The sequence below is a fragment of the Myxocyprinus asiaticus genome, chromosome 44, assembly GCF_019703515.2.
Source record: "Myxocyprinus asiaticus isolate MX2 ecotype Aquarium Trade chromosome 44, UBuf_Myxa_2, whole genome shotgun sequence".
Classification (NCBI taxonomy): Eukaryota; Metazoa; Chordata; class Actinopteri; order Cypriniformes; family Catostomidae; genus Myxocyprinus; species Myxocyprinus asiaticus.
In genome coordinates this window covers 34742188-34762900 of record NC_059387.1, presented here as the reverse complement: position 1 = coordinate 34762900, position 20713 = coordinate 34742188, and the positions used below count along the sequence as shown (strand labels likewise).

Below are 20713 nucleotides of genomic sequence, written 5' to 3'. Positions count from 1 at the left end.
CTCCACCATACATCTTTTGTCCTGCCTTGTTTTCTTTTCTCCTTTGAACAGAAAGGACATGATGAGGAATGAAGCTCTTCCATCATTCAGTATCTGATGTGTCTCTTTGAATCCATTAGTCTGTAGCATAATAGAATAAAGCAAATGTTCAATTGAAACTTCTGCCACATTGTCTTATTTCAAAAATAAAATGGATCACCCGGTCTACCCCACATTGCACAACAAATGTAAGAATGTCTTGTGTTTTTATATTAATCCAATTTGACAAAAGCTGTGAAATCCCATTGATTGAACTGAAAGTCATCCACAAATTTAGTTGTCTGGGCTAAATACTTGAATTGAGTCCAAATACTTACTAGTCTTACTTTCTTATCAGGCAACAACTGACATATCTTGCAGTACACTACTAATTCTTGCCAGACCCCTCATATACACAACACAATTACTGATAAACAATGCAGACAAAATCTTAAATATGTTTAAATAGATTGGTGCAGAGATTGTGAAATTTGACTTACCATCTGAAACAGTCCCAATAGACAAAAATATTGGAGAAAATATCTTTCAGAAGAGTGAACCCTCCAGTACAGAACTACTCTATAGGTTAGAGTGATGTGACAAGAAGTGGGTTCTGTTGCTCCAGATGATATAGTGGCTCATCCAGAAGTGTTGAAAAAAGGAGGAGTCTATAGCAGAGCAATGGGGAGTAGCAAGGGGGTTACTCAACACTTGAGACTATGAAGAAAGTATGGCGACCTCAGCACTTGTCACTTGTGCTATGTTAAGAGCTCCATCAATCTTAACACTTACTACATTTCAGTCCTACATTCATGACGGTCTATGTGATGCAGTCTCAGCTTTTGAGAGTTCAAGGAGGTTAAACTATGTGTCAAATATGACATGGAGGGAGCATTGTTCTCCCTCAATAGGTCATGAAACATAAGTATTAAGAGTCCTTGCCAAGTAAAGGACGTCTACAATGAACATGTCCTAAATACTAGATCTCAATGTATGACAGCAGCTTAGCTGATCTTTTCCAGGTTATCTTTGTCCTCAAGGCTACAGTAAAGGAAACAATGCCATGTAAACAAGACAACTTGTCCTGTATGTCCCCTTAGTCAGCTCCCTGAGGGACAGCAACAGACATCAACATACACCAAGCTATCAAACACTGCGTTTTTTAAACATTATAGTTAGAAAAATGTAAACAAAAATTATAGTTATGTACTGTAGAAGACTTACTTTCTATCATGGAAATCAGCTAAAAAAAACATCACTTCCATGAGACCCTAACCAATGCACAAGCATTAAAGCACTGACTAAAAATCTAATGCAATTTTATCTCAAATAATAATAATAATAATAATCCTTTCCTTGTCTGTTTCTTTTTTCTGCACTAGCTTATATACTACTCTAGCTACTCTTTCAACTTGTCAGTGCAGTACTGCAGGTATTGTTAACTTTTAACTGTTATATTCCTCATTTGAAAGTTGCTTTGGATTAAAGCATCTAAATCAAAGTTCTCAAACTGGGGTCCAGGAACCCCTAGCGGGCACAAAGGGGGTTCTAAGGTGTCCACCTTAAAATAAGTAAAATAAATTAAAAAAAACTTTCATATGAAATAGTTTATGTTTAGGAAAATAAGCATGTGATACATGTAAAAATAGCCATTATATTAAACAGTGTTCTGCACAATGCAGTTATGAGTGGCTCATATGGTGCTCCATTATTTGCTGATAATCATGACAATCGCAGTGCAGAGCTACAACCTCCAGAGGGTGTCCCTTAGTGATAAATATGTCAAACAGTATCACCAGAAATCACACAATTTGGCTCTTATTACAAGAGCTGTATTTCCAGTACACATGTGCACATCAGTAAAACAAGACCTAATGTTATTCTGTTGGGAGGGATTTAAAAAAAGCTGAATCAGTTTATCAAGAAACGATTGTAGATACTTCTATAATGAATATAAATTATTTTACACAAGTAATATAAATTAAATGAAATAAAAAAAAAAAACATTGCATCTGGCATCAGGAGCAATAGATCCTTTACACATTTCAGGATATAAACTACTGCAGGGTAAACTTCTAAAGCAGCGAATGGGAGACCACAGCAGAATATTATTTTTGCCTTCCCATTTGCTCAAACAGCAAAGAAAGACTACATTATTGCATGTGCATGACTTTCCAAAAGGATTGGATGGATTATAACAGTCAGAAGAGAGAAATATGTCAAAATTACTGTCACTCCCTCAGCAGCTGTGGTAACTACTTTTAATGCTAGGGTAAAAACCAATATCCAACTTAGAATCAATTTGGGGAAGACCATGTATACAGCGCAACAAGTAAAAGACAAATGAAGAAGCCACTGTCCACTTAAGAAATCTTTATTAAATGTCTTGTTTAAGAAAAACTCCAAAATTTAATCACATTTATGGTGGTAAAAATAGTGTTCCAAAGTGGCAAAAGACAAAGGATTTCCATTGAACCTTTTGGCTGCAACAGATGCAAGACCATCCTAGTCTCTTTGACAAAAGGAAGCTCAGATTACACATTTCATTAGCCATAAGGTGCCACTACTTCTTCCATTCTTACTCAAGAGTACTGTTAAGCCAGGGTGAGTAGACAGCTGAGAATGAGGGTCTATAAAGGACGATGATGCCTAGAATAGACAGCCCAAGTGTTAAAACTAAGTAAAGTGCTTACTTATTTCAGAATAACTGAGGGAAAAGAGGTCAAGGCAGGCCTGATTACCAACCAAATGTCTTGAGTGATGGCTCACGCGGGTCATCTACAAATCAACGTTGGCGACCTGACAATAAGTTAACACTGTATACAAGCAGATCTGAGGCTAAGACGGGTAGTTTGACCTGGTCAACATGTTCTTTGTTCTAAGACAAGTGTGATTCCAACTAGTAAGCACATTCATGTTACCTGGTGCACAATAAAAGAATATAAACTATTAAAAAATATTTGTGGGTTTAAAATTTAAATGAATGCATAAGGGAAAGTGTATTTCTTCGGTACTGTAAACGGTTTTCTGCATTTTTAATAACATTTCTACCTCACTAGTTCATTTTAAGTGGTCCTGTGTTGTGAAAAATGAAAATTTCCCATGTAGCCTCTCAATTAATGTGAAGTTGTAAAAGATGCATGCATTATTATGTGCATTTTATAGTATCCATTTATGGATTTGTTTCGGGTAGCATTGGATTTATTTATAGCTGGTGCAAAATCTTGTTGAAATCAGAATGGATAGGGTGCGTATAAAAGACCATGGAAGGAGTTGTTGTTTGTCCCATTTTCTATGAATACACATGAACTTGGTACAACCTACAAAACACAAGTGATGGACATTGTATTGTCTAGAAAGGTCAAAGATGAAAACATGAGCAAGCAAAATAGAGATGCAGCTGTCTCTCCATAGGCAAGAACAAAAGGTCACAAGTGTAGATGCCCATTGTTGCCATTACAGCTGTCTATTGACAATTTGACTGTACACTGATTGCCATCTTGCTTGTGTAGCATTGTTAACTTGCCTTTATCCTTGAGCACAAAGATAAACCTGTGAAATTCCTAGTACATGTATTTCTCTGTTTGAGGACAGATTGAAAATGATACAGTTCTAGACAATCTTCCTTCCACAAGCGAGTACATCATGTTGGGTGCATGACAGGAGAACTTTTCACTTTCCATTATCTGAGAAAAAAAGATGATGCAGGGGTTTTGCCTTACAGGCAAAGTACACTTCAAGGCTGAAAGCTAGCCATCAAGTAATCTTTGCATAATTATGATTTTATTTATTAAAGGATTATGTAAGGGATTTTAACTATAATAAATATATTTAAAATGTTACACAATGTTGTCCACACCTAAACATGTTTTACCTACACAAAGAAACTATATATCATTCATAAACACTATAAAACAAATTCCACAGTGAAAACTGATGTGAAGAAATAGAGATACTTTAGTAAACTGTAGTAAAGTGTGCTTTAATCTTAAGACTGAAAGATATGATAATGTGACAAAAATAGCATCATTGTGATTTAGATCCTTTCTGATCTTTCACAATAGCAGCGCTCAACACCACAGCACATGCCAAACTAATGTGACTCAGACGAAGAATTTTTTTTCTGGCACCCCAAAAAGAGCTACGCACACAACAACTGAGCCAAGCCAAATACAGGGGGTCAATGTCACAGTCATTGTGCCACTATATAAAGAGATGCTTTACAGCACTTTGTTCTAAGCTAACCTCATTGTACCATCTAAAGGTAAGATGGTTTGTATTTGTAAATATTTTACCTCTCTGTCTTGAACTAGCAAAGGAGAAATAAGATTCAATGAGGACATGTGTTTGTGTGTGTGGACTGATAAAAGGACAAGATTTAATAGAATAACATAACTTTCCGTTGTTGATTAAATTCATATTTATTCCACTGCAAGGACCAGCACTTTCTTGGACTTCATCTGAGTAAAACAGGGTAAGCGATGTCTATTAGTAAGTCAAAATGCTGAGTTGTTTTGTTGTTGTAATATTTATGCAATACTTTATATTGAAGCTTGTTTATTGAAAGAGCAAGTAAAAGATTAGAAATACATTTATGGAAAGCAAGAGTCATATTAAGTGTGAATCTTGTGGACATCACGTCTTGATTAATGTTTAGATTATAGGGCTGAACTAATTTTTTAGATTGCAATTGATCTGAATCTATCTATCATCGTTGCCTTAGTTTGACTGAAAGATGGGTGATATGGTGATGGCAGAGTTTGGGCCAGCCGCTCCCTTCTTGCGGAAGTCGGATAAGGAGCGTCTGGAGGCCCAGACTCGCCCCTTCGACATGAAGAAAGAATGCTTTGTGCCCGACCCTGAAGTTGAGTTCGTCAAAGCCTCCATCACCAGTAGAGACGGTGACAAAGTCACTGTTAACACTGAGTTTGGGAAGGTAAGTATCTCTTGGTTATCAGGATCTTATCTCTGGATTGTTTATTTAACAGTTTTTGATGTGGATATAACTACAGAAGACTATTTAGATTTGAAGTGTGATATGAGATTCAACCAGAACATTTTTGTGTGTGTTATCCACAGACATTGACTGTGAAGGAAGTTGATGTTCATCCTCAGAACCCGCCAAAGTTCGATAAAATTGAGGACATGGTGATGTTCACCTTCCTTCACGAGCCCGCTGTGCTGTTTAACCTCAAAGAGCGTTACGCAGCCTGGATGATCTACGTGAGTCAAAACTTGCAGTTCGAGATCTTAGATGACCATAAAACTACCCACAGCATCTTATTATCTCTTGTTCTCTTTTCTAGACCTACTCTGGGCTCTTCTGTGTCACTGTAAACCCCTACAAGTGGCTTCCAGTGTACAATCAGGAAGTTGTCGTTGCTTACAGAGGAAAGAAGAGGAGTGAAGCTCCTCCTCACATCTTCTCCATCTCTGACAATGCCTACCAGTACATGCTGGCAGGTGATGCTCTATCTGGCTTGTAGAAATTATTACAGATTTACAATGCAACTGTACATGTTTCAAATCATCCTTTGTCTTTTTATCCCACAGACAGGGAGAATCAGTCTGTCCTGATCACGTATGTAATACACATTATGATTCACTGTAGTAAAATATTCCTCCTTTCAACCACATATTGTTTCTTTGCTGCATTTCATGAGTCTTCTAATGGCCTTTTTTTCTATTCCAAGTGGAGAATCCGGTGCTGGAAAGACTGTGAACACTAAAAGAGTGATCCAGTACTTTGCGAGCATTGCAGCAGCAACAACCAGCAAGAAGGATCCATCAGCGGAGAAAAAGGTGCGTAATTCCTAAAGAATGGCTTATATGGAAGAATAAGTCTTCTAGACAGCATAACATAATAATCTCTTTCTAGTTCAAAACAAAAAGTATGCAAATGAATCATAAGGATCTGTCAGCACTTTGTTTGAAAGACTCTTAATGCTAAATAAAACATACTTTATAATTGAATGAAACAAACAATGCCCTTATTCTGGACTTTGGACTTTAAATGTAAGATTTAGATTTTTGTACAATAGTAATCATTATTATTATTATAATTATAATTATTAGTATTATTATTAGGGTACAACAGGGGTAAAGGCCCCCTGGGGTAAAAGGCACTTATTATTTTGTTTTCTCCCAAAACACTTTTTAGCATCAAAATCTAACACAGCACTTTCCTAAACACCTGTTCAGCATTATACACTACAACATTTTCCTGATCCATGAGATCATCACGTGTTATGTCTAAAGGTTGATTTTGAGGTAATCTTATCTAATATTTAATAATTTAATTTTTTTTTAATCGGGCAAATTTAAGTAGCTAATGAAAATCCTTGAAATCATCACATTTATTCTGAGACAAAATACCCTTTTTTTTTTTTTTTTTTTTTTTTTTAGTTTAGTTTAGTTTTATTCAAGGTGATTAAATAAAAAAGAATAATAATAAAAAATTAAAAAATTAAAAAACATACATTAATACCTGTCCAATAAGTGAAAGGTAAAAAGCCCCCTGTTGCAGGGGCTAAAGCCCCCAATAAAACACATTGTTTTTTTTTTTTTAAGTGGGGGGAATGGATTTGTTATGAAAAATGATCAAAGTGACTGATCCAATTCAATGGAGATTAATTTGTTACGATGTTATGAAATTTTATTCAGAACAACCTTCTGTTATTATTTCTTTTCACACAAATTATTTTGCTCTATCAATTTTCAATAAATATAAATATATTTTAAAAATCTTGATACATTTTGTGACCAAAAAAAGAGCACATTTTCCTTAAGGTGGATACAGCTTTCCTAAATGATACAACATAAAAAAAACATGTCAGAAAACATTATGTCTGTTAACTGAATATGTATGTATATATATATATACCAAACTGTTTATAGTGTTATTAAAAAACAAACAAAAAGACAACATCTATTGGGTTGATTCTCAGGGTACTCTGGAAGATCAAATCATTCAGTGTAACCCCGCTCTGGAAGCTTTTGGCAATGCCAAGACCATCAGGAATGATAACTCTTCCAGATTTGTAAGTAGCTTTCCATTGGTGTATTTTGTATAGGCTTAATGTTAAGTTATGTTATATGAACATGTTATATATTGTAGTCCTACCGTATTTACAGGGTAAATTTATCCGTATCCATTTCGGAGTAAGTGGAAAGTTAGCTTCTGCTGATATTGAGACTTGTAAGTACTTTACTGCCCAATATCTTTCCAACAATTACACATTAATAAAGAAATGAATTGCTGTTAAGATATTCATCTGTTCATTGATTTATTTAGATCTTCTGGAGAAGTCTCGTGTCACTTTCCAGCTTAAGGCTGAGAGAGACTACCACATTTTCTATCAGATCCTGTCTCAGAAAAAACCAGAACTTCTGGGTAAAATTACCCATAAAATGTATCAACACGGTCAACATTGTCTCTAAATGGAGGAGCCATTTCTGATCTGTTTTCTCACTTTTCTTCAGAGATGCTGCTCATCACCAACAACCCTTATGACTACAACTTCATCTCCCAAGGAGAGATACAAGTGACCTCAATTTGTGATGGTGACGAGCTGATGGCAACTGATGTGGGTGTAACATTATGTTAAATTAAAGATACTTCACTGTGATACCACTTTAAGAAAAAAAAAAAAAAGAAAAAGATATATATATATATATATATATATATATATATATATATATATATATATATATATATATATATATATATATATTATAAGGAACGGTTCACACAGAAATGCTGTTCCAAACTCACCCTTAAATTCTTCCAAACCTGCATAATGATTTTTTGAAGAACATTCACTCTTTTTTCATACAGTATGAAAGAATATAGGAACCAGGGGCTGTCAAGCTCCAAAAATTTACAAAAAGCACTGTTAAAGTAAAAAGTCAATATGAATTGCCCATGTGAAAAGACTAAGTCTTAATTTACTGAAACTCAGAAAGCTTTGTGAACCCTCTGCAAAACATCTTTTGTGTTCTATGGAATAAAGTCTTGTGGGTTCGTATTTCATTAAAGAGTTTATATGAATGACTTTGATGTTCTGGACTTGAAGAATATGAATTTTAAAAGACTGCACATTTTCTCTAGGAAGCTTTTGATGTATTGGGCTTCACCCAAGAGGAGAAGAACAGCATCTACAAGCTGACTGGTGCCATCATGCACTACGGCAACATGAAGTTTAAGCAGAAGCAAAGAGAGGAACAGGCAGAGTCTGATGGGACTGAGGGTTAGGATAATCTTAATAAAGGTAAAAAGTCTCTAATATACTGAATATAGAGTAATAACTTTATTCTTTTTAACACATAGATGCTGACAAAGTCGCATATCTGATGGGCCTGAACTCTGCTGACCTCATCAAGGGTTTGTGCCACCCAAGAGTCAAAGTCGGAAATGAGTGGGTCACCAAGGGGCAAAGTGTCCAGCAGGTAGAAAGAAAATTAAAAGGACACTAATGAGTATTACATACTCATAATATCATGGGTGGTTTCCCAAGACAATTCAGACTTTATTCCACGTCAGGTGAACTACTCTATTGGTGCTCTGGCAAAGTCAGTGTACGAGAAGATGTTCCTGTGGATGGTTATAAGAATCAACCAATCCCTGGAAACCAAGCAGCCTCGCCAGTACTTCATTGGTGTACTGGACATTGCTGGATTTGAGATCTTTGATGTGAGTTTATCTTTCCAGATTAATATTTTGATTTGATTCAAATAAAGTTTTTCCATACACTCTACTTTTATTAAAATGTGCAGTGTTACATTGTTTGCACCAATGTGATTGCACACTGTCCACTTGCAGTTCAACACTTTTGAGCAGCTGTGCATCAACTTCACTAATGAGAAGTTGCAGCAGTTCTTCAACCACCACATGTTCGTACTGGAACAAGAGGAATACAAGAAGGAGGGTATTGAGTGGATCTTCATCGACTTTGGCATGGACTTGGCGGCTTGCATTGAGCTTATTGAGAAGGTGGGCGAATATAATGTTGACGAATCTACTGTAGGGGGTAGAAATTCCATATTATTACTACATATTCTACTCTTTGATGTAGCCCATGGGTATCATGTCCATCCTTGAAGAGGAGTGCATGTTCCCCAAAGCCAGTGATGCCACATTTAAAGCCAAGCTTTATGACAACCACTTGGGTAAGAACCCTAACTTCCAGAAGCCAAGGATTGTCAAGGGTAAACCAGAGGCTCATTTCTCCCTGGTTCACTATGCTGGCATAGTTGACTACAACATTTCAAACTGGCTGGTGAAGAACAAGGATCCTCTTAATGAGACTGTTGTGGGATTGTTCCAGAAGTCCACCATGAAACTGCTGTCTATAATTTTTGCGAATTACGCTAGTGCTGACTGTGAGTATACATTGAAGTGTGACATGAAAATATTAAACCCAAATTTTACAATAATAACAAAATGAATGTATTTCACAGCGGATTCTGCTGGTGGTAAGGGTGGCAAAGGAGGTAGCAAAAAGAAGGGTTCTTCTTTCCAAACAGTGTCAGCCCTCCATAGGGTATGTGAGATTTTAATAATATAAGTTTACTTTGTCTTATAAGACTTAATCACATATGAATAAAAGTCCCCAACATCCTACTAACAGGAGAATCTGAACAAGCTGATGACCACTCTGAGGTCAACTCACCCTCACTTTGTGCGCTGCCTGATCCCCAATGAGACTAAGACTCCTGGGGCGATGGATAATGCTCTGGTCATGCACCAGCTGCGCTGTAACGGTGTGCTGGAGGGCATCAGAATCTGCAGAAAGGGCTTCCCCAACAGGATCCTGTATGGAGATTTCAAGCAACGGTTAGTATGAGCTTTAATGGCTTACATTAGACATTTTATTTTCTCTAAGACTCAAGTTATTTCAACAAGTTTCTCACTGGTCTGTATCTGCTACACAGACCACTGAGATTTTTGAAAATACACATCTTTAAATTTTTTATTAAATATAATTAACTACATTGGTGTGCACCTCCTTTAAAATATACAGTATTAATAAGTAATCATCAACTCTCACTTAAAAGCCTCATGTTTACATTATTCCACAGATGGCACTATAATCGTATTGTTAATGTATTCTTTGAACTTTAGTTTGTCTAAAAATGTGACTTGCATCCATAGCTACCTGCTGAAATAAACAACACACTGCATGTTCAAAAACATATCTTGCATTTACTGTAAGTGTATGATGAATAATAAAAAGTACTTTTAATTTTTTGTAGTTACCGCATCCTAAATCCTGCTGCTATTCCTGAGGGACAGTTCATTGACAACAAGAAGGGTGCAGAAAAACTTCTTGGCTCTCTGGACATTGATCACAACCAGTACAAGTTAGGACATACTAAGGTACTGTATAATTTTGGCAAACTTTCATATCAACAACCTCTTCTACTGGCACTGCTCTTTGGTCATCTTTCCTGATGTAAGATCCTTCAAAATACTTTTTTTCTTGCTCAGGTGTTTTTCAAGGCTGGTCTTCTGGGTACACTTGAGGAGATGAGAGACGACCGTCTTGCACTTATTATAACTGGAATTCAGTCAGTGTCTCGTGGTTTTCTATCAAGACTTGAGTTCCAAAAGATTGTTGAACATAGGTAATATATTAAAATATATTAAAACATCCATCACAATTTGATACATTAACGTAATTAACAATTGCCATTTTACATGGCAGAGATTCACTGCTTGTGATCCAGTGGAATGTGCGTGCTTTCATGGGTGTCAAAAACTGGCCCTGGATGAAGCTGTACTTCAAGATCAAACCATTGCTGAAAAGTGCTGAGTCTGAGAAAGAAATGGCCAACATGAAGGAGGAATTTACCAAGCTGAAGGAGGCTTTTGCTAAAACTGATGCCCGCAGAAAAGAGCTTGAAGAGAAGATGGTTTCTATGCTCCAAGAGAAGAATGACCTGCAGCTTGCAATGCAGTCTGTATGTCGATAAACTAAACTCTGCTAGTCACATTTAATAATCAAATGTAAATACAAAATAATGAAACACCTTACCATTTATAATTCTTTTTCACTCTAATAGGAACAAGATAATCTTACAGATGCTGAGGAGAGATGTGAGGGTCTGATCAAGAACAAGATCCAGGGTGAGGCCAAAATCAAAGAGCTGACTGAGAGACTGGAGGATGAAGAGGAAATGAATTCCGAGTTGACGGCAAAGAAGAGAAAGCTGGAGGATGAATGTTCTGAGCTCAAGAAGGACATTGATGATCTGGAGCTCACTCTGGCCAAAGTGGAAAAAGAAAAACATGCCACTGAGAACAAGGTCAGTTTTCAACACTGATAATGCTAGAGACTTAAGAACGATGTGTTGAGAGTCCCTGATACAATGACACAATTCTACAGGTTAAGAACCTGACAGAGGAGATGACAGCTTTGGATGAAATCATTGCCAAACTAACCAAGGAGAAGAAAGCTCTGCAGGAGGCCCATCAGCAAACGCTGGATGATCTCCAGAGTGAGGAAGACAAAGTCAACACACTCACCAAAGCCAAAGCCAAGCTGGAGCAACAAGTTGATGATGTGAGTGCTGGAAAGCATAATACTAAATTTAAAATCAAAAAGTTTTTGCAAATAATTGCATGATTTGTTATATTTGATGTATACAATTTAGCTTGAAGGTTCTCTGGAACAAGAAAAGAAAATACGAATGGATCTTGAGAGAGCTAAAAGAAAGCTTGAGGGTGACTTGAAGTTGACACAAGAGAGTGTGATGGATCTGGAAAATGATAAGCAGCAGATGGATGAGAGGCTAAAGAAGTAAGATTTTTATTTTAAATCTGAACGTGTCATCTTTCATGTACTAATGTAAAACAAATTATGTTAACTTGGCAGAAAAGACTTTGAAATAAGCCAGCTAAACAGCAAGATTGAGGATGGGCAAGTTCTGGATGCTCAACTCCAGAAAAAACTGAAAGAGCTGCAGGTAAATATAAAACAACATGATGATTTTGCTTGAATAACTGAGCACACTGAAATTTAATTTGGTATTTCTGATAAATCTAGGCCCGTATTGAAGAGCTTGAAGAAGAGCTGGAGGCTGAGAGAGCTGCTCGAGCCAAAGTTGAAAAGCAGAGGGCAGATCTGTCCAGAGAACTGGAGGAGATCAGTGAGAGGTTGGAGGAGGCTGGTGGTGCCACTGCTTCCCAGATTGAGATGAACAAGAAACGTGAAGCTGAGTTTCAGAAACTGCGCAGAGACCTTGAAGAGGCCACTCTGCATCATGAGGCTACTGCTGCTACACTGAGGAAGAAACATGCAGACAGTGTGGCTGATCTGGGAGAGCAGATTGACAACCTTCAGAGAGTGAAGCAGAAGCTTGAGAAAGAGAAGAGTGAACTCAGACTGGAACTGGATGATGTGGTCTCAAACATGGAGCAGCTTGTCAAGGCAAAGGTGTGAAATGCAAATCATGTTGAGTGTCTAAATGATGTGTATGGTATTTGCTGTCAGTCAAGAAAATCAATCAATTATCAATATAATTCATCCTAAAGACAAACCTAGAGAAAATGTGCAGAACTCTGGAAGACCAGATGAGTGAGTACAGAACCAAATCTGAGGAAGGCCAGCGCACAATTAATGATTTCACCATACAAAAAGCCAAGCTGCAAACTGAGAATGGTAAAAACACAAGATATAGCTATTATATTACTTAACTTGATTCCTTTACAAAAATAATAAAAAGTAATTGTGATATTGCATTTTAGGTGAACTTTCCAGACAGCTAGAAGAGAAAGATTCTTTGGTGTCTCAGCTGACCAGAGGAAAGCAGTCCTACACTCAGCAGGTTGAAGACCTCAAGAGACAACTGGAGGAGGAAGTGAAGGTATTTCTTTTGGTATCTATTTGTTATCTATCAACCATTGCATTTCCATCCACAGTACAAAGGATAATTCCAATCATTATAGGCTAAGAACGCCCTGGCCCATGCAGTGCAGTCTTCTCGCCATGATGCTGATCTGCTGAGGGAGCAGTATGAGGAGGAACAGGAAGCCAAAGCTGAGCTGCAACGTAGTCTCTCCAAGGCAAACTCTGAGGTGGCTCAGTGGAGAACCAAGTATGAAACTGATGCCATCCAGAGGACTGAAGAGCTGGAGGAAGCAAAGTAAGTAAAACAAACTAAATGTCTCGGTGACGATAGTTTTGATTTCTAAAAAAGAAACACTGAGGAAAAAATACCTTATGACAAAATACATGAACATGAAATAGGGTTTGCAATCTTAAGAGCACTTTTCAAATATATTGCAGTTCACAATAACAATGCACTATGCTTCAGATTTTATTTTGATATATTTTGTTTCAAATATTATAGGAAGAAGCTGGCTCAGCGCCTCCAAGATGCAGAAGAAGCTGTGGAAGCGGTCAATGCTAAATGCTCATCTTTGGAGAAAACCAAGCACAGGCTCCAGAATGAGATTGAAGATCTCATGGTTGATGTGGAGAGATCCAATGCTGCTGCTGCTGCTCTGGACAAGAAGCAAAGAAACTTTGATAAAGTAAGGAGACAAATTAAAATGAAAAAGGTTTCAAACACTTAATTCATAATATTTACTTTTTAACCAGTGATCTAGGGTCTAATACTATATCTTACTACTTAACCTTTTGATCTAAACTGCACTGTTCTCTCTGACTATATGGTTTACCTTGTTAAATTTAACCAGGTCTTGTCTGAGTGGAAGCAGAAGTATGAAGAGTCACAAACTGAACTGGAAAGTGCCCAAAAAGAAGCCAGATCTCTCAGCACTGAACTCTTCAAATTGAAGAACTCTTATGAGGAGTCACTGGACCACCTGGAGAGCATGCAGAGGGAGAACAAGAATCTCCAAGGTGAGCGTAATTGTATAACTGTGCACCACAATTTTTTGTTTCCATGTAGTTTCCTTGAGTTCTTGCTAAAGACTTTTTTCTATTAAACAGAAGAAATCTCTGACCTCACTGAGCAACTTGGTGAGAGTGGGAAGAGTATTCATGAGCTGGAGAAAGTTAGGAAACAGCTGGAGCAGGAGAAACAAGAGATACAAGCTGCCCTGGAGGAGGCAGAGGTAACACCAAACATCATGAGGTTCAGATTGATGGACCATTTGGCCATCAAATCTCATACTTCACCATTTTAAAGATGTCATCAGTGCTTTGCCAAAATTCCTTTAAGAGAACTGATGAATGTCTAATCCAAATCAAGCAATTATTTAAAGCAATTAGTTATTTTAAATTTCATACTAGGACATCTTGTGGGAGATGACCCCACACCCCAAAACACTGTGCCCTACAAAAGGTTGATGCAGACAACTAACAAACATCAATTTTACTCTTCATAGGGTTCCCTTGAACACGAGGAAGGCAAGATCCTTAGAGCTCAGTTGGAATTCAACCAGGTTAAAGCTGACATTGAACGCAAGCTGGCTGAGAAAGATGAGGAGATGGAGCAGGCCAAGAGGAACCAGCAGAGAATGGTTGATACCCTTCAGAGCTCACTTGAGTCAGAGAGTCGCAGCAGGAATGAAGCCCTCAGACTGAAGAAGAAGATGGAGGGAGACCTCAATGAGATGGAAATTCAGCTCAGCCAGGCGAACAGACAGGCAGCAGAAGCCCAGAAACAACTCAAGGGTCTTCACGGACATCTCAAAGTATGATATCTTTAAATCAAAATGTATGATGCCAAAGTGAAATCTCAAAAAGTTCTGCAGTGTTTTTATTTGTCAAATCTGTGCTTCCTAGGATGCCCAACTGCAGCTGGACGATGCTCTTCGGAGTAATGATGATCTCAAAGAGAACATCGCCATTGTGGAGAGACGCAACAATCTGCTGCAGGCTGAACTGGATGAGTTGAGATCAGTGGTGGAACAGACTGAGAGAGGAAGGAAACTGGCTGAGCAGGAACTGCTGGACGTCAGTGAGAGGGTTCAGCTGCTGCATTCTCAGGTATGGCACATCTGTACGAGTCTACTGTAAAGAAAGCCTTTTAACATTCTCTTAGTTTATTATAGCATCTAAAGACTATATAAATATGATTATTCTCAATGTTCAGAACACCAGCTTGCTGAATCAGAAGAAGAAACTGGAGGGAGACAATTCTCAGCTCCAGACTGACATTGAGGAGGCCGTACAGGAGTGCAGGAATGCTGAGGAAAAAGCCAAGAAGGCCATCACTGATGCTGCCATGATGGCAGAAGAGCTGAAGAAGGAGCAGGACACCAGTGCTCATCTGGAGCGCATGAAGAAGAACATGGAGCAGACCATCAAGGACCTGCAGCACCGTCTAGATGAAGCTGAGCAGATCGCCATGAAGGGAGGCAAGAAGCAGGTCCAGAAACTGGAAGCCAGGGTAAGCTGCTGACATTTTTTGAAACATTTGTAATGTGATTTCAGTATAATACTTTAATAACTTATTATATGCAGTAAGCTAAACTTCTCCCCCATCTGTTAGGTGAGAGAGCTGGAAAGTGAGGTGGAGATAGAGCAGAGAAAAGCTGGCGAATCTGTCAAGGGGATTCGTAAATATGAGAGACGCATCAAAGAACTCACCTACCAGGTAGGGAAAATTTGGCCTGCTTGATCAAATGGACTCCATGATGCTTTTGGTTTCTTTTGTTGATATGCTTATGTCAATTCTTCAATATACATAAAACACAATCTTACAGGTTTTTTTTTTTTATATGTATTGCTTATACCGCTGAACTTCATTAAAATTATTGTTTACTTTTTTTTGCATAGACTGAGGAAGACAGAAAGAATCTGTCTCGTCTGCAGGATCTTGTGGACAAGCTTCAGCTGAAGGTCAAGTCCTACAAGAGAACTGCTGAGGTGGCTGTAAGTATTTGTTCACAGTTGCCATTGTATGCAAAGACTTCTGTAATTATTTTCTAAGGTAAATCTTGAATTTCACAAATATTCTCTGCATATTATATAGGAGGAACAGGCCAATTCTAACCTGGGCAAGTTCCGTAAGATACAGCATGAGCTGGATGAAGCTGAGGAGAGAGCTGATATTGCTGAATCTCAGGTCAACAAGATGAGAGCCAAGAGCCGTGATACTGGACCCAAGGTAAGATTTTAACATTCAGTACAAGTGATTTTGTACACAAAAATAAAAACTTCAGAAAAACCATGAACAGACACAGGTTAATTCAGTGTGACAGTGCAACTTTAAAATCTATAATATAAATAGAAATACATTAATAGATGGTTGCAACCACTACCACTATAACTGATGAAGCAAATTTGGTTGTGTATCTGATATGGCTATCATCCAAAATACATAAATGGATTAAAACCCTTGTCCACGTATCCATCTTAACATACTGCCTTTCTTCTTTATGTTCTTCCTCACAGAAGGGTGCTGATGAGGAGTAAAAATATCACCTGGAGCTCTCCAAACACTGATTGCAATGGCAATCTCTTCTGTAGTTCAGTAGAATAAACAAGATATGCAAATATCTTTAAAACATCAACCTCGTTTTTGTTTTTTGTTTTTCAATATAAAGGCATTACAGTAGTACACATACAGTAGAATATATGTCACATACAGTAGTAACCTACAAAAAATTGTCCACTTACCTTTAGTTCTAGTAAATAATACAGTTATCCTTTCTAAGATTGAATAAATTTCACAAAATAAACTCTGAACACATTCTATTTACTGTATCAGAGGTGGGCACAAGTCATACATGTGCAAGTCTCAAGAAAGTTCTTACCTTCAAGGACTAATGTACTGATATATTTATAGCATTAGAGGGGGGGTTGGTGGTATGCATTCTTATGCATTATAAAGATTTTTGCCAGCTGCATAGATTGATGGCTCAGTGAATGCATCTGAAGCTGATCTACCATTGACGGCGCAAACTGCTTTTCATCAAGGACAAGGTGAACAAAGTCAGGTTTACTGTCATTTATATACAATACAGAGCAATGAACAAAACAAAATGAGGTTCCCTCAGTAAACTAAAGTGCAACATTTCACATACAATCTAAACGGATATATGACACAAACTGATCTTTATCTGCATGACAGGAGACTACAAAATCGCAACAGTAAACTTAGTAATACAGCATTTACATTGCAGTGGCTATAATTTCATGACTCCGTCTAAATACCTGTCTGATTAGAAAATTTTAATGGATGCACAAGCACTTGACGGAAGTTCTTTAGTGTGTCTGATTAAAAAAACAAACAAGTAGTGACACAGATGAGAAGCATTCACAACCCATGCTCAGTTAATACAGGTACTCCACTAAAATAACTAAAATAACTGAGACTTCTACTCAAAACATTGTGTGCGTGCTAAGTATAATAATTGGGAGAACTGGCATGCCATTTTTTTTATTTTATTTTTTTTTTGCTTTCATTTTTTTTCGTATACTTTTTTGTGTTTTATCAGGGCTCGACATTAATGCTTGTCTAGGACAAATGGATTTTTGTAGGGGCAAGTGAAAGAGAATTGTACTTACCTGACTGGACAAGTGGCCTGCTTAAAATGCCAATAACGATGCCTGGGTCACTTATTACAAAAGTTAATATTCTTATTTAGCTGTTGAAAAAAACCTTTAGGGCCTGAAGTTCACCCTTCGCTAACTTTAGCCCCCCTTGGTTACGGTCGCTCGCAGTGACAAGCTCTGCAGAACTTCCCATTGGAATGAATGAGAGATTGCCGTGAATGGCGCAATTTTGGCAAAATATTCTCATAAACGGAATGGAGAATATTATTACATGTGCTGGAATGAAGAGTGACAGTGTAAAGCATATTTATCTGACATTTTGTTATAAAAAAAATTGTTAAATTACACTCTAATTTGATTGAAACTGTGGAGACTGTGAACCAGGATTGAGGCAAACGATCATCAGACGCTTTAAAAGAGAAAAGCATCATTTGACAAACCTCATAACATTAGTGTAACTGAAATTAACTGCTTATGACGTCTCATAACACACTCATTTTCATGCTGTGAACTCTTTATTTACTATCACTTTTCAGACCTGAACCAATATGTAAATTAATTAATGTTAAGTTATTAGCTTTAATTTATCTTGGAGGAAATGTAGCTATCCTTGCTAATGTGATACATGTTTATTTGGGAATGAGGACTGACACAGTTTAATCATTAGTATCCTCTTCTCAATATTTAATGAAATATTTTTTAAAAAAAGAAAGAAAAAACACTGCATGTATCCTTTCTAGTTTTTTTACATTGTTTGGATCATATTATTTAGAGAAATGGTGGCGGGGCAATAGTTGCTAACACAGGATAGGTCAGAAATACTTTTAAGGTGGGGCTTAGCGAAGGGTCAAGGGTGGGATTGCACAAAATTTATATCATGCCTTTATGTTCCATGTTCATAATGCAGGGAATTCCCGCACTATTTTAGTCACTAACATTTAGTTGATAATCGGTAAACCAATCCATTCAGATGAACAAATCAAATCAAATCAATAATATTGTCTTTGTATAAAACTGTAATTCCAGAATCTGCACAAATTCATCAGCTCTCCCACATCCGTCTCTCTCTCTTGTGCAGCAGCTCATTGAACGCTTGTTGAGTTTAGTGTGAGTGTTTTGTCACAGAATTACTGAACTTCAGATGTTACAGATCTATAAACCTGTTAATTCGACATGAAAATAGCATTGTACTGCATCTCTGTAAGCGAGTGATGTGATAAAACTCGTTTCTCTTTATAATCATCAATGCCGTCAACGTTGCAAGTGTGCAATGTTGGAGCGATTTAATTTTGCTGCCTTTCATATCATGGTGCTTCCTCATAAGTCATAACACAGCACATTTGACAGGAAGGGCAGAAAGAGCAAAAATTATTTTTGCAAAACTTCCAGAATTAATCAGTTGCAGTTTGAAGAGAAACGCTTAAACACCTGTTACATCTCTCATCTCCATCTCTCTAGAGCTCCATCTGATGTTTACAGGTATATTCTTTGTCATGTAAATCAGTCAATTTTAATTTGTAACTACATAATAATAAATAATAATATAGTAATATAAATACTATAAATAATATACATAATATGAAAATATATTATCCATCTTTAATATGTAGGCAAGGTTCTCTCTCAGTATTCATCTGTTAACATTTTCAATGCATTTTGTCAACATTAAACAGTAATTCTTAATATAACTGCTGAGTACTGACTGAGTATTGAGTGATCTCACAAATGGAAATTCTGTGATCACTTACTCACCTTCGTATTGTTGTGTAACAGAAGCCAGCCGGTACGTGATAATTGTGCAGTGTGTAAACCTCACTCCCCAGGCCTCAAGTGGCGCACTAGCGACTGACGCTAGAGACTGTAGCCATTAGCCTCCCATGCCGAGACCCCGGTTTGGATCCCACTCGGAGCAGGTCGAGCAGGACCGGTTACAGTGGTGCCATGACCTGGATGGGAGTGAGGTTTATGGGGGTGAGTGTAACGGGAGCCAACTGGTAGGTAGCTGTGCAGTATGTAAACCTCACTCCCCTGGCCTCAAGAGGCACACTAGCGACTATTGATAGAGGCTATAGCCTTTAGTTTCCTCATTAGTGCACCTGCCTCCCATGCCGGATACCCCGGTTCGATTCCCACTCAGAGCGGGTCGAGTAGGACTGGCTAGGTAAAACCAACAACAACAAAAAATTGCGGTAAGTCATGGCATCCGCTCATGTTATTGCTTCCTGCATTGCATGTCACGTTTACTATAGCTTCTTCCCTCAGCAGTGAGGTATACACATGTGATAAATGTAAGGAATTAGTCAGGCTGACAGAGAAGGTTAATGAGCTTGCATCCGAACGCTAGTGGAGGTCATTGAGAAAGAGAAGCAGGTAGATACTGTTTGGATTGCCGGTAGTACAGCAAGCAACACACACATTTTGGTTCCGGCTCTAGAGCCCCCGCAGCAGGGCGTATGGGTGATGTCTCGGCGGCAAACTCGCTCAGAAAAGCGACACCACTCTCCCATTCCTGTTAGGGTTTCCAATCGTTTCTCCCCACTCAGTGATGCACCCACCGAGAATCATGTTGAAAGAGCCCTTGTTATTGGTGACTCTATTGTAAGCAACGAGGAAATGGAGACTCCAGCCACCATTGTTAAATGCATTTTGGGGGCTCGGGGGTCTGACATCAAATCAAATTTACAAGTGCTGGCTAATGCTAAACGAAGATTTTCTAAAATTGTTATTCATGTCGGCACTAACAATGTTAACAATGTTCGCCAGTCGGAGATCACTAAAGATAATTTTAAAGAGGTGTCTGTGAATGATGTCAGACACTGTAATATGCTTGGGCCACCTCCCTGCTCATTGTGGTGACGAGGTTTATAGTAGATTAGTGTCACTGAACGGCTGGATGTCTGAGTGGTGTTCAGAGAATAGCACAGGATTCATAGACAATTGGAAGAGTTTTTGGGGTAGACCTGACCTGCTAAAGAGAGCCTTGTGCTTGAGGGAAGGTGCCGCTCTCCTCTCTAGTAATTTGTCTCATAGTCTTAATAGTGATAGTATTTGACTAACTGGGGCCCAGGTCAGGAAGCAGACAAACTGGTTAATCGGATTGTCTGCTAGCTGCCTTGAGATGTCACACGGGTCACATAAACTACAACACATAGAGACTGTATCACTTAGATATCATATAGAGACTGTGTCTGTTCCCCGAACTACCAAACACAAACCCCTCA

At 38.0% G+C, this 20713-nt stretch overlaps 1 protein-coding gene across 1 annotated transcript; it reads left to right on the top strand.

The window, feature by feature from the left end:
- Window positions 1-4454: 4454 nt before the first annotated feature.
- LOC127434660 (myosin-7-like) lies at window positions 4455-16507 on the top strand. Its single transcript, XM_051687551.1, has 38 exons — window positions 4455-4492; window positions 4742-4954; window positions 5098-5241; window positions 5325-5481; window positions 5572-5599; window positions 5712-5820; window positions 6966-7058; window positions 7153-7216; window positions 7313-7411; window positions 7501-7604; window positions 8129-8267; window positions 8348-8466; window positions 8561-8710; window positions 8840-9010; window positions 9093-9399; window positions 9478-9560; window positions 9648-9853; window positions 10273-10396; window positions 10508-10644; window positions 10725-10980; window positions 11083-11325; window positions 11406-11582; window positions 11674-11819; window positions 11895-11985; window positions 12066-12455; window positions 12554-12680; window positions 12767-12885; window positions 12968-13164; window positions 13372-13555; window positions 13721-13886; window positions 13977-14101; window positions 14375-14683; window positions 14775-14978; window positions 15085-15381; window positions 15484-15588; window positions 15771-15866; window positions 15967-16101; window positions 16389-16507. Exons 2-38 carry the CDS (start codon window positions 4754-4756, stop codon window positions 16407-16409), a joined length of 5823 nt encoding a protein of 1940 aa, XP_051543511.1. The 5' UTR covers window positions 4455-4492; window positions 4742-4753; the 3' UTR covers window positions 16410-16507.
- Window positions 16508-20713: the final 4206 nt, after the last annotated feature.